This window comes from Rhea americana, unplaced genomic scaffold (assembly GCF_003343005.1).
Source record: "Rhea americana isolate MKP2758 unplaced genomic scaffold, rheAme1 scaffold_40, whole genome shotgun sequence".
Taxonomy (NCBI): domain Eukaryota; kingdom Metazoa; phylum Chordata; class Aves; order Rheiformes; family Rheidae; genus Rhea; species Rhea americana.
In genome coordinates this window covers 5,647,166-5,661,952 of record NW_028186535.1, presented here as the reverse complement: position 1 = coordinate 5,661,952, position 14,787 = coordinate 5,647,166, and the positions used below count along the sequence as shown (strand labels likewise).

The 14,787-nt window shown below is 41.5% G+C and overlaps 1 protein-coding gene across 2 annotated transcripts in view; it reads right to left on the bottom strand.

Annotated features, from left to right (window-relative positions):
• LOC146590624 (BTB/POZ domain-containing protein KCTD1) overlaps positions 1–14,787 on the bottom strand; it is a 72,384-nt gene that overhangs the window by 56,499 nt on the left and 1,098 nt on the right. Inside the window, exon 1 of one of the 2 annotated variants that reach the window (XM_085314344.1) lies at positions 13,376–14,735. The exons of the other annotated variant lie outside the window; for it this stretch is intronic. Within the exon in view, the coding sequence (XP_085170470.1) occupies positions 13,376–14,647 (1,272 nt within the window). The 5' untranslated portion in view covers positions 14,648–14,735. Of the gene's footprint in view, positions 1–13,375; positions 14,736–14,787 lie in introns of those variants that run through there. 2 annotated transcript variants of the gene reach the window in all.

Genomic DNA, 14,787 nt, shown 5'->3' with positions numbered 1-14,787 from the left:
AATTATTGGTACAACCAGATTAACACTTTCCTTGACTACATAGGCTATCACCTCCTCAGAGTGTACTAATTGATTAAAGGCCAGCTCCAACAATTCCATCCCCTTGCTCTTGAAGAATAACTGCTTATTCTTATGAGACCATCCCACTGGCACACTGCTCACTCTCAAGAAGGCTTTATACTGTTACTCACTTCTTGAATACTTCTTTTTTGCAATGAAAAAAAAACCCAAGCTTTTGTTTGAGCCACAACAAAAAGTGTATTTTAGTGAAATACTCATCTCAGAAACACATTACTACTGCTTTTACAACAGCACTCCAACCACCAACCCACCAACAACATAATAGTTAAACACATGAAGACCTCTCCTTGAATAAATTTTTAAACAGACTGCACGACCATGTACTTTGATATATCTACATATACATATATATATATATATATATATATATGTAGAGATAAATGTAGATATACCAGTGTGTAATGTAGGAGCAGATGCTGTAAACGCTGACTTGAGGTCTTCTAAGCATTACGGTACATAGAAACTTGATAGAAAAGAAATTTGAAAATAAATGGTATAAGCTTAAACCATGCTTATAGACTATAATATAATAGCTGCTTAACTTCTAAAGAATTGACTGCTGAAAGCTAGCATCCAGCCATCTACCACCCAAACTAATGAGAAATTCTCAACTTCAGAGCTACAACCCTGCATTTGCTTCTTCAGGGAAAAAACTATGTTTTGATTAAACACACCACTGAAGCATTTAAAGCTGTCATCTATAACATGAACTGACTATACAATGAAAATGCAGGCATTAACATACAGAATAGCCTAGCATACACAAGCAATTCTGGATGCAGAAAGTAATTCACAGGAGTCAGTTACCACCACCAGTATTTCACTAGGAAACTGAGACCCAGAAGAAAAAACAGAATACTCCAACAGGTCTGCCTGTCTCCTTTTCTCCCATCCCACTCTCTAAACCTTCCCTGTGTCCTCCCGTCACATCACAGTGGCTGCGAGGGCCTGTTCAGCCATCCAGCTGGAATAAAGCTTTCTCTGAAAGCAGGAACCTACTGGGCTCCTTTTCAGGAATTTTATGAAGTAGCTTAAAGATTAATGGAGTAGATCACCAGTTCATATAGTACTTTGATTAAAAACATGTTTTTCCAGCTTCCTTACTGAGCTTTAATAAGATGTGAATGAGAAATTGATCTGGACACTTTAGTTTACAAGGAGTATTTCAAGTAGCTTGAGGAAACTAGTTTACTGTCCATTAAGAACATAAAACAAACACCATGCTTAAATGCCACCTCACCACAGTGCTGACAGTGGATTTCTTTTGGGATACACACCCCAAAACCAACACTTACTCTGAAAAGCAAACAAAAAAACCTCTAGGAAGCCACTGGTTTGAATATCACTTTTTTAATTTTAGGAAAGGAAAAACCTTTAAAGTTCCAGTTTTCCTTAAAAGGCAAAAGTTATAATGCATTTAGTTTGTCATATTCATTTTCTTTTAACTGCTTGAAATTTAAAGAAAAACAAGATTTCTCCCCTTCAAATTCACTTTTCTTCTGCATTTTCCTCTAGTATTTTTATTTTCAAAAAGAAATGCACAGGTGTTCTCTCTCATTTCACTGAGTCTATCTTTTCCTAGATCAAATTTTGCTTTGTTACCCATTACATTTGTACTTAGGAGAGAATATTATTTCAATATTAATTTCCTCCTTCAACTTGAGCTTCTATTCAAACAAAAGTACCGTTTCATATTCCTTGAATCCAAAACTAATCCATCAGAAGTGCTCTGTATACAGAAATGAATCAAGTTTCTAACTTATGCTGTAACAAGATGGTTGGTGAAGTTCTCACCCTGCTTTCTCTCTCCTTTTATTGGTCCATTCAACTTCTTTCTGAATCTTTTCCTTCTTATAAAATATCTACACTATACCTTCAAATTCATGCTAGCAAAAAATCATTACTACTTTAAGTATTGCTTTTCCCAAGCTTTCTGCCTTCCAGATAGGTCAATGAGCTTTCATTTGTTCTCTCCTCCATCCCCAAAATATAATCCATTCAAATAAAGGAGGTAGCGATTTCAAATCACTGACATTACTCCAAGAATAAGAACTTTTTAGGTTGTGGGTTTGTTTTGGTTTTATGAGGAGTTGGGAAGAAAAATGACAGAATTTTAGTTTTCTCCTGATACAGTTTATTTTTTGGAGGTTATCTTGGAGGAAGACCTGAGAGGAATCAAGGAGGCAAGGGTGGTGRGCTACCTGGCCTTTGGTGGCTTCACACAATGTCCCTAAGGCAGGGCTCCAGGTGCACTGCTCCAACAGGGATGTTTGATGATCAGAGGGCTGGAGCACCTGCCCTATGAGGAACGGCTGCAAGAGCTGGGCCTCTTCAGCCTGGGGAAGAGAAGGCTGAGGGGGGATCTGATCAAGGTGTACAAGTACCTGAAGGGAGGGTGTCAAGAGGATGGGGACAAACTCTTTTCAGTTGTCTCGTGTGACAGGACAAGAGGCAATGTGCAAAAATTGAAGCACAGGAAGTTCTGCCTGACAGTGAGGGGGAATTTCTTCCCTGTGAGAGTGACRGAGCACTGGACCAGGTTGCCCAGAGAGGTTGTGGAGTCTCCTTCTCTGGAGAAATTCAAGGCCCGCCTGAAGGCAACCCTGTCTAACATGGTCTAGGTGACCCTGCTGAGCAGGGAGGTTGGACTAGATGATCTCCAGAGGTCCCTTCCAACCTTACTGATTCTATGATGTCTGCTTATGCCCAAACTGAACCACTGCTCCCAGCACGCTGCCAGCATCACACAGCTACAAACATCTGGGCCACCAGATTAAGCAGGAATAACCAGAGATAATAGTAATGGCACATTGAAAAATGCTGAAAAAGAAACATTATTATGGAGACTGTTGTATCAGTAGAGCTACTATATTCTATAATAGCCATTTCTGCATCTGAAATCTTTATAGAAAAATGCTAGCAAAGTGAGCTCTTCACAGGAACTAACACTGATCAGATCACAACCCTATTGCCAAAAAGTGTTCAGTGCAATCAGTCCAGCACCTTACAGAAACAGAAATGCCTTAATTAGAACATCCATCAATTAACAGACATGGAAGGATTTTTTTTGTTTCACTTTCTTTCAAGCAAAAAAAAATGGACATATGTAAATCTGGAAAATTATTTAATCTGCTATTCTGTCTTTTCCTGGAAAGATTATAGACTTGACCTGATGGTTTAGTGTCTCTCACCAATCAAAATAATATGCATAAGCGTCTGTTCACCATACATTTTAACAGTCACTGCAGCAATTACTATTATAGCTTTATTCTRTACTGCAAGTCTAACCTACTTTTATATTCATGATCCAGAACATACCAATTAATAGTTAGGAAGTGAATACTCAGTACTGAAGAAAGCTGAAATTTCCTTTTAACATAGGCATGAGGAGTCTTTTATTAATAGATTAAACACTTCTCRAAGTTTACAAAGGTAGTTATCACACTGTGAGGATACTTTTTGATATTTGCACAATAATAGATGACTGTATTGCTACTTCTATACATCAACGGAATGTAYTAGCATTTCTATTAATAGTATATTTAGCAATATTTGAGCCACTATGYTTTAACTTGTTATCCATTTTAACAATTTATTTTATTTACTAGCTACAGTGAACCTGGCTTCCAGCTGTTCTTTGGCATTCATTGCTTTGATACGTTTAACTACCTAAAAATGAAGAGAACAGATGTCTAAAACTACTTTCAGTAGAAGCATTAACACCCAGGACCTCCTTAAGAGATACTAAAGCAAAAGACTAATAATGTTTAACTTAAGAAGCCAGTTGACAAATGCACATTTATTTCATAAATAATGCATTAAACATCAAAAAAAAAGGGGGGGGGAGGAGAACTTGCAAATACTTCTAAAGAGATTAAAAAAAAAAATAAGACCACTTCAGAAAAGTGTTAACTGCCCACAGAAACAGGCACAACCACACAGTTCTGAAGGGACAGCATTTTTAAGCTTTTTNAAAAAAAAAAAAAAAAAAAAGAAAGAAAAAAATCTTAGCTATGTTACACATAACACTCTGAACTGGCAACAGCCTTGAAAAGACAGTTTTGTGGTAGATTTAAGTCTGACACCAAAACCATATTAGTTCCATTCTGCCTATTTGATTTTCTAGAAAACAATACTTGAGCAAAAGAGCTAGAGCCAAAGGTTGAGATATTCRCATGGTAATTCCCGTGTTTGTGCTGGAAAGAAACCATATTCCTACCAACAGCAATCTTCTTTCCACTGAACTTAATTCTCGCAGAGCTTCATGGACAACACAACTTYACATTACCCCGTGAGCCTCTGAGAACAGTTACTTTCCCACTCCTRGAAGTCCTTATGGTGAGGTTTGCCAGTCACTGCTTAGTGTCTCTTCACAAGTCAAAGTCAACCAACAAAATCCCACCACCACAGAGCCCCTTACAAGCTGAGTGCACTTTCGTTTAAACTCTGCAGTTCTGGTGTGCCTAAGTTCACAATACAGATGATTCAAAGCACCATTAAAGCACATGAAAAGCTGTGTAGAAAATACTTATCCAACTCATCTGACTTTACCATGCTGCAGGATTGCATTGCAGAGAGAGAGAGAGAGAGAGAGAGAGAGAGAGAGAGAGAGAGAGAGAGAGAGAGAGAGAGATTAGCAAGATACATACTTCAGTGTTACCAAGTTAAAAACCAATAGAAAAAGAAAGTAAAATAAACAAACAGCCTAAATACTTCTTTCTCAATTGGTTATTCACCAAAATCCACATGCTTAGAGCATCTTACTCTTTCCCCAGAAAGCATTTTAAAAGAGTTTAATAGAAATGCAAACATGGTTCTGTTCAGGTCTAAGGAGAGCTTTCAGAAACCAGTGCTAAAGGTGACAGGAAAAAGACAACAAATTTGCAAACTCAAGCTGGAAACTTGATAAACTTGATAAAAGCCTGCAAAAAGCTTTATCTCCCAATTACTGCAAATGTAGTCCATAATAATTTTCCAGCTAACTACATGTGATAACTGTAGCAGGTATTCCTGTCAATTCTGAGATTAAGACAAGAAGAACGGCACACATATCCTTTATGTAAGCATTAAATTAGTCACAAAATCATTAGAAACACAGGCCACCCTCAACAGCATAATGAATTCAAGTAAGCTCTCTCTTTACATGACATGCAAGCATCACTCATACTATAGCCTGTAGGTTTGACTGTTATGACACCTATGCTTCCATTTACACTTTCCAACTCATCAGCATATCTATCACAATTAGGCCCTTCTAATTGGGCATCAAAACTATATGGGTTAATTACAGCACTTAAGACTACTCACACATTTCTAAGTGCTGCAATCTGAATACATGGCAAAGGAATACATGGGGCACATCACAAGTAACAACTGACTGTAGGATGATGAGGCAAAGGAAGGAAGAAAAGAAAGAAGGAAGCAAGCAAGCAAGCTATTTAGTCCATTTAGTCTTCCTGTCTYCTAACGTACCTTATATTTTGCACATAAAGAACAGTCTCAACTTGCCTGTAAATGGGACCGAAGCAAGAAGGAGACCGTGGACCTTGCTTTCTTTTTTGTGCCAGAYCTGCCATGTGGCTCCCTCCTGACTTGGCCAGGCATCCCAGGCCTCATCCTTCTGACACCAGAGGAAGAGCACAGCTTCCAGAGCTTCTTTTCCAGATAAGCACCAACCCCGAGGATGCTTGGTAATTAATCCTCCAGCTACTTCCCRTTGCATGGAAAAGTTTTGATGCTTTTGGTCGTTACCCTGAGTCCATCCTTAGACATCTTACCCAGGACATCAGAGCTCCCATCGACAGGTTAGGTTTGGTGGGCTGCACAACAGTAACACAGAACCAAGGACTACTACTTTGGACTTTGAATTATTAAAGTTGAAACAACAGATGTAGTTCACGGGCCTTACTTCAGGCCAATTTCTCTCTGCAGTTTTTGAAATCTACAGAGAAAAATTAACAGTAGCAAAAGAAGCAACTATATGTTTGCAATTTGTGTATATTTGTGGTTAGTAACAGCTGAAAATTCAGCTGTGGGTGTTGAGAAGTGACTCTTGAAATTTCTCCAGCATTCCTTAAACATATATGAATCGACACACACAAATAAAAGTAAAGAGCTTAAAATACAATGGTTTTAGAGAAATTCATTCACTTACACATTATATTTCTGACAAAAACCATGCAAAAGTAGTAAGAGTGTCCAAAAGTGCTATTTACAAAGAAGCCTGAGAGCTGAAGCTCCTTCATTTGAATTACCAAGTAGTCTCAACTCATACAGCTTCTTCATCTTCCCACTACCCATTTAAAGAAACCAAGCTAAAGTAAACAGTGGCATAGCCAGACATGGTTCTTCCAAATGGAGCACTGTGGTAGACTTAAACCCCAGATCAGAAGTCACCTCAGCCTCTCCAGATGATCTTTAGGATAAGAAAATGGAAGCAAAGTCAAAATTCATCCTTGCCTCTCATCTCCCATAAACAGACTTCTACTTTCCTTCTTTCATAAAGGCAGTGTGCTGCAGGCTGCATTATCTGAAGGGACCTACTACAGCAACTATTTACTCCTAGTTGCTGCTCGTTGTTGGAAAAGTAACACTTACACTTTCTCTCCTCTGGCCACCTTGAGGAGACTCCACCAAAGGACTTAGTCTATGCCTCCCCACAGCTCACATTAGTTTTTTTTCTTTCTGGACTCTTTCAGTTCCCCAGTTAAAAAAAAAAATTACAGGTAAAGCATCAGTTTGACAGTGCTAGTGCCATTGTTAGGAGACCAGTGATTATCCCTTTCAAAAAGCAAAACCATGATGCACTATCCWTACTACAGTGCCTACATTAAGTTCCAGAAACGCTACAAACTGTGACGTGGTGTGCCATGCAGACTAGTATAAGAAGTCAGAAAACCYGCAGAGGGGCTAGCTCGAGTATCTATGCTCTACTGAATTATACTGAGAAAATATGCCCTAATCATACAATGCACGAGCATTTTCATTTATTGTTGAACAGGCAAAAAAAGCCACCTAAAACAAGAAAAAAAACACACTCAATTTCAGTTTTAAAGTGATCTGTCCTAGCTACAGAAATGCATAGATATACACAATCAGTAAGTGAATCAACTAATAATTTACTGGAAATGTATATGCTGCATCTATGCACTCTGATTTTGACCATTTCCAAAACTCAAAATGGCATTAAGAACACAAAGGCACTTGCTTGCATCATTAGGGATTAAGTCCTTAGTGAGTCTGAAGGTTTTCAGATAAAAACTGCCTGAGTGCAAAAGCATGTGAATTTGTAAAAGCCTTTAAGAGTCATTTTCCTGTATAGATAATCYCCCCAAAACAACCAGAACAGAATTCTATCTTATGTTATCCAATGTTACTTTTAGACCAAGGTATTATAAGAAGTTCCAATCTCTTCCCTACTACCCGCTAAAAGCCTGAGAGGGACTTATAAAGCATCCCCTGAAAACATGATTATATATTTTTATTATCACAACACTAATAAATCTTTTCTACATCTGATAAAACAGTTATTAACACTTGTCCCTTGAATCCAAAAATACGATAAAAATTATCTTGCACATGCATATTTGGCTACTTGCCCTTAATGATTTCTTTCCAAAAAGAAGAGTATGTTTGTTGCTTCAGAAACAGAACACCAAAATTATAATAATAAAAATATAATAATAGTGTCCTAAAGGACACTAGGAAAGAGATGAGCAGAAGGTCTTCCAAAGTGACTGCAAATCTACAACACAGCTAATTAGGTTCCAGCTTCTAACACAATAGTGGGTGTACCATGGTCTGTTATCAAGTTTATAGCCAAGGGCACAAGACAATACAACCCCACATTCAATTTAATTACAGCCCATGGCTTTTGCAGCAGTGGTGTGTTTCAAAGGGTTTAAGCACTCATTTATTTCTACACCATACATGAAATAAGGCAGCTCACTGTCATACAGACTCACCAATTAGACTGAACAGTTTCTGATCTCTTGCTCTCTAGAAAGAAATGGGAAATGGGAAATCTTTTGCAGGATAATCACATGAGTTTTGTTAAAAAAAATTTGCTGCCTTTAAGTTTGTGCACTTCATCTTTGATGTCTACAAGAGTATCATCTCAGTTGTTTCAGATTCTATAGAATTGAAAAAAGTGTCAAAACATAGCAGCACTTTAATGATGCTTGTTTTCCTCCTAATTGTCATCAAATAGGTCATCTTCACTTGATTTATACAAAATGGATCATCTCTTTAAGTCACTGAAGGCTGGACTAGGCAAGCCTAAATAAGTGTTACGACTAGCTCATACGGTGCAACTATCTGAAAGGAGTATAATTGCTGAAAAGTAAGAATATTTGAAAAATTAAAGTGCTAATGRAAGAAACCACAACCTGACACAGTTCCTTAATTTAATTTCTCCTACATAATATGCTGATGCAACTAAGAGGCTCTATAAAGACAGTCTAGTAAACATATTGAAGTTTAAATTCCAATACTGATATTTGTATGCATGTACCAAAACAAGATGTCRCAGATCTCTAATAAATACACTCCTGAAGTACCTTAAAACAATGCCCACAGCACTAAATAGTTAAWCCAGATAGTCTGAGGAAAAGAGGATCATCTTCATTTATCTTGGTGCATGTATAACCCCGAGAACCTAACAAGATGACCAAGCCTAATCACCATTCTAATTTTCTTACATTAGTCTTGGGAAACAACCACATCCATCCGCAGCTTCACACTAGCTAGAGTACTCAATTTGGGATATCCTACCACTGTGCAGGAAAAAAAAAAAAAAAAAAAAAACACTGACTGGTGATTTTTAGAATTCAGAATTACACATTACATCATTGTTACTGCTTCAGAGGAAGTAAGTTAACCAGCATCCCTGTATTYTGCTATGGAGATGAATAAGAACACTGTATTTGGGGACAGTATTCAACATCCTTGCCCCCTGCCCCACCAGGATTTACAAACACATTGATGGCAATCCATTGATAGGTCTCTTATATGGTTAATCACTTTCTTTATCTGTGGATCTGCTAGAAGAAAATCCTTCCCATAAAAAGAAGGGRAAAAAAAAACACAATAGTAGCCTCCTCAGAGGTATGGTAGGTATGGTTTTATAATTCTTTTTATCCTCATACTTCAAGATTTTCCTGGATTTTATTCAAAGCTGTGAAGATCTATTTATCAAAGAAAGTGGCACTAACCAGGCAGAGCATATGCAGTACCAGTCTCTAAAATGGGATAAACAGTAGTCCCACAGAAGTAACACTGTATTTAGTAGTCACCAGTCTTAATTGCTACTGTATTTTAAGCCTTTAAGATGGGGATATTGTACTGTCTATTATCTGGATAGAAATAAAGCCTCCCTACCATTCTAACACTGCCATCCTAAGTATCTCTCCTTGAAGCTTTCTGATCTGTTTTGCTAGTCTATATTACTGGGAAGCACCTAYACATGATTTTGGCAAAATTATTACAAACTTTTGTACAGAACAGAAGCCTTTTCTGTAGCTTTTCTGTGGAAACGTAAGCGCACACCAGCCAAAAATAAAGTAGGAGGATTCTTATCCCCTCCAGAGAACAAGAAGAGACTAGCCTGCTTCATTAATTACTTCAACCTGTTACAAGTTGTGCCTGCTGTCTGCTTATATTCATCATATATTATTGTTTTCCCTTCTTTTCCAAAACCTGCAGTCAGATTTCTGGTTCTGGTCAAAGCCAACTCTTCAAAGAAAGCCTAAAGCAATGAAAAGACACATGCCAGATCAAGAGAAAACAAGGTGGCCAGCCCTGGGTTAAAAGCAGAAGGAAAAATGCTTAAGGATTCCCTAGAACACCCATGACAGATGGGGATGTGGGCCACACTTAAGCAACTAGGTGGTTCGTAGATTAATAGTTGATAAAATTCTTCACTAGTATCCCAGAGAAACCCTACTGAGTTAGAGAAGCAGCATACAAAAAGCATTTTCTTAAGTGACATATAACTCCCCCCAACAAATGGCAGAAACCAATCTACTTACTTAGACCTATTTTTGGATATTACTACTGTAGTAAGTTCAGCATGTACCAAGTCTACAAACCGCATCAGCTACTAACCACCACATTGTAGCATCAAAAGCTTAAGCTTTAGCTATTGTTCATCCTTCAGGAGCACGAGAGACGAACAACAGTCAAATTACATCCTGCTGTCATCAACTTGAACTGAAGTACTGCTGTCAGTGGCAGGAAAATTGCTACACTTCAGAGCAAATAAAGACTGAAAAGAAAGTTGTGCCATGATGGTATAGTATCGTTTGTTTAAAATACACTGCGTAATTCTGCTCTCAAGGCTACAACCTAAAGCAATGGTTGGATCAAGATGAACACTTAATGTACCCTTCCCTAGCTCTGGAGGAGGCTCCTACAAAGCAAGTGTTAAAAGATATCTTAGGGCTAAAACAAAAGATAGGAGCAACCATGATAGAGAATCATAAAATTAACAGTCTTGCTCAGATTCTTACACTTAAAGTTTGCAGCCAGAGCAAGCTGAATACATTCAGTTTAGTCCTTTTGTTTAACTTTTTCCATACCTTGCTTAACATTATTAATGCTATTAAAAAAGTATATAAACACATAGTGTAAACATGCCAAGTACTTACTCACTAGGATATTATACAACTTCCATAAGGGGAGCAGAAGCTGTCTCCTTGAAGAATAATTACAAGGATGCCAATAAAACATAAGCCTACGACCTTCACATTTTCAAGAAATCAGTAGTATTTGTCAACAGCAGACTTCAACATCACATTGCTTGATGAGATGTATTCAGTAAGAAGGCCTGGAAAGTCTTTGTTTATAATTAAGCAATAACGATTGAGGGCCAGGGCATTTCCTGGGGATTAATGACCAGCTGGGAGAGTTGATGGCTTGAGGCAATGCCTTGGGCCATTAACCCCAGCCGGTCATTAATTTCCCCAGGAAATGCCCTGGCCCTTGAGTAGCATAACTATTATAAAAAGGTAGCTAGGGAGAAAAAGTTTAACATTAACATTCTCCAAAGGAAATCTCTTCTACAGCCAATGTTTTTTTTTTTTTCATTTTGTCACATCCCACAAGAAGTGCGTAAGTTAAAACTGACACAAGAAGAACGAGCAATTAAAAAAAAAAAACTTCCTCCTCCTAAAGATTTGAATTAATGAGTTTTGTAGCAAAAGCAAGATTTAGCTACAGAAGTGGCTAGGCAGTTGTTTAGCTGATTAAATGGTGAATGGAGATGAACGTTTCCATATAATTACTGAAAAACCCACACTGCTGATCGCTTATTTTCTTTCTCGATACAGTTAAGGGGACACAGACATGGGCTGTTTTCTTATCATTTATGTGAGCTATTTCTCTCTTTCTCCCAACAGCCAGCCACTAACGAAAGCTACAGTGCCAAATGCTTCAGATAGGAAGTTCAGCTATACAATAGCCGTATTTCTCCTCGGTTAAGCTTTATGCAACCGTGAAGTGATAAAAAGATTTCTGGGCCAGGCTTGAGATCAAGCTGTACAACCTGATGACTTGAGGTACCAAGATACCTGATTTTACAGCTTAAAGGCTCGCATACGCCATTCCACTTAGTTCGATCAAAACTGTTCTGCCCAGTTCCCTCGGCCCTATTCTAAAAGCTGAACTACTCCTAAAGTTTCAAAAWTACTTTCAAGGTCATTAAGAGCAGGCAAGATGAATTCAGCATTAAATACAGCAAAGAGCATTAGCTTATACCTGAAATAATGAGCTAGAACAAAAACATTATCTGCACATAATCAAGCCTCTAAGCCATTGAGAGACACCAGATACACACAGCAGGAGATCAAACTACAGTACTCAACTGAAGTGGTAAAAACAAAAAAAATAAAACAACAACAACAACAAAAACACTAGAAAAGAGAGGTCACAGGTATTTTAGAGACCAGAGATGCTTATGCAGGCATTCACACAAAGCTTCCCCCCTTCCCCCTCCCCAATTAGCCTTCAGGCTGGTTGATTAGCTGGCAAACTCTTTGAAAGGGTCAGTTTGTCCAGAACTGGTATTTCCACTTCAGAAACAGCTCAGGCATGTCATATACCTGCATTCACCGAACAGTGCTCTTTTAGGCCTACGATTGAAATTGCTGTTATTATTCGACACAAGAATGTCAGAGGGGTTTTGTAATCACGGAGGGCAGCTAGCATTAAAGTTATTGCCTGAAACATGGTATTTTATGGGGCACAACATAACTGCGTAAGTTTTATAGATTTAGTTGGAATGACTTCCAAACTTTAAGCCAACTGCAAAAGTGTAGCAAGTCTTTAATTGAAACGCAGAACAGTAATTTAGCCGGAGGGATCAAAAACCCCCAAAGGAAACTACTTTTGAAGGGGACGGGGAGTGCGTATCGAGTGCGTGCGGGCACACAGCAGAAGGGAGCCGTAACGCATGTATTGAGACACGTCTCGGCAGYGTGTGCTCTTGACAAGACTGCTTTACCTAAATAAAAAACACATCCAACGAACTCGGTCTCATTCCACTGTTAAATTGCACCTAACCCGTTTAATTGTGCTGTTACTGTATATTTTGCCACTATGGCAACTAATGCAACGAAAGCCAATTTGCCTTATTAAAAAAAAAAAAAATCACTGCCAGGAAACAGAGCTATTTTAAATAAACAAATACAAGATGAATGCAATTGCCATATTAACCCTCTTGTTAACTTCTGAAGTCTAAAATTACACCCTCATTACTAGTATGTAATTGAGTATTCTCCTGGCTGTTTCCTGCATTTGAGGTTATTCAAATAGTTCATTAGCACATCAAGAACACCATACACATTAGTGATATCTGACGCCCTTATCTACCATTTTGGACCAACTTTTGTAACTCCCACCAAAAAAAAAAAAAAAAAAAAAGAAAAGAAAAGAAAAAGAAAAGGGGAGGTGCTAGGGCACCTAGAGCAAAACCATCCACGCTAGCACTGCGGGGGGAGCACCGTGGCACCTGGGCACCTCTTGTGCCCGCCGGGACAGCTCCCCTGGGGTGCAGCGAGCTGCCAAGTTTACAAACTTGCGTTGGGCTCGCCTGGAGCCTGCACAGCGAGACTCACCCCAGGAGCSACCTCCTTTCCAAAGGGGGCTGCTCCGGGGCTTGGGCAGTGGCACCCGGGTTTGGGGGACGAAGGGGAAGAAAAGAGGGGCGCAGCGGGGAGTGCGCAAGCTACGTGGGACAAGGAGGGGGCTGTCAGCCTTTTTTTTCCCCTTTTTTTTCTTTCTTTCTTTTTCCGGTTACCTGTGTGGGGGAAACAATAGCAGGTGAAACTACTGTGGGTGAGGTGGTGCTTCTGTGCCCATTGGCTTCGGGGAGGAGGTGAGGCAGGGGGTCGTGTTTCACTGAGACCACCACCACGGCAGGCGCGGCGGCGTCCAGGGGCTCGGTGGGGCGGCGGCAGAGTCTTTTGGGGGAGGCGGAGGGCCCGCACGCGTCACCGCCGGCCGCGGCCCCCGCCGGGAACACCGCCTCGTAGAGGGCCCGCTTGGCCGGGGCCACCGCAGCCGCTTCTGCCTTCACCGGCGCGGCGTCGCCGTCTTTGGGCAGCACGTAGGGGTCGGGGGCAGGCGGCCGGGGCCGCGGCCCACCGTTGAGGGTGGCGGGAGTGTAGCAGCCCCCGCCAGCAGGGTGGTGGAGGAGGTGGTGGTGGTGGGGAGGGGGATGGTGGTGGTGGTGCGGTGGCTGCGGCCCCCCCAGCTTGGTGCCGATGCCGGCAATGCTGTTGAGGGTGGCGATGGAGACGGCACCAATGCAGTGGTTGGTGTARGTCTTTGAGAGCTTGGCCGCCTTGGAGAGCATCTGCATGCGGGTGCCCAGGAGGTTCTTGCCGATGGCCTTGTTCTCGTACCAGGTGACATCGCCCTCGCTGCAGTGGTCCCGYGGGCGCTGGAAGAAGGCCTTGCAGAGGGGGTTGCGCTTGGAGAGGTACTTGACAAAGCTGGCGTAGGGGCAGAACTCRGTGCCTGTCTCGTACATGCGGGGCAGGTTCTCCTCGTCATTGCTCTCCGCCCGCTTCTTGCTCCAGGAGGAAGAGCGCGACTTGTGGTAGGGCCCCAGGGCCTTGAAGTAGACGAACTTGCGGCCGTCCTCGTCCATAGCCAGCCCAAAGGAGTCCTCCTCCAGCTCCCGCTGGTTCTCCCGGCCCCGGGTGCAGAAGTACATGCAGGTCTCAAACCAGACCTTGTTGAGGAGCCCAAAGGGGCTCTGCGTGCTGAAGACGCTGCAGGTGTAGAGCTTGCGGAGGTCGGCGCGGGTGATGGCCTGCTTCTGCACCACGGGCCCGGCGCCCTGCTCCTCCAGCTTGCGGATGACAGCGGCCAGGGTGAGGTTGGCGGCGCGGAGCTCGGGGTCCTTGGTGAGGTCGAGGGTGCGGCAGTAGGGCGGCTCGTTGAGGTAGCGGTTGAGGGAGCTGCGGATGCTGATGAGGGAGGACTTGGAGTAGAGCTGCCCGCTCTTGGAGCGCGCCTCGGCGTAGAAGGAGCGCAGCACCCGGCACAGCGCCCCCTTGTCCATGGTCTCGAAGTCGGGGCTCTGCGCCTTCTCGCTGAGGTACTCGCGGAAGATGCGCACGGCGTAGCGGGTGGCCAGCCGCGTGTTCTCGCTCAGCCGCGCCCGCTCCGGCCGCTGCAGCAGCAGGGCCGCCTCCAGCTCCG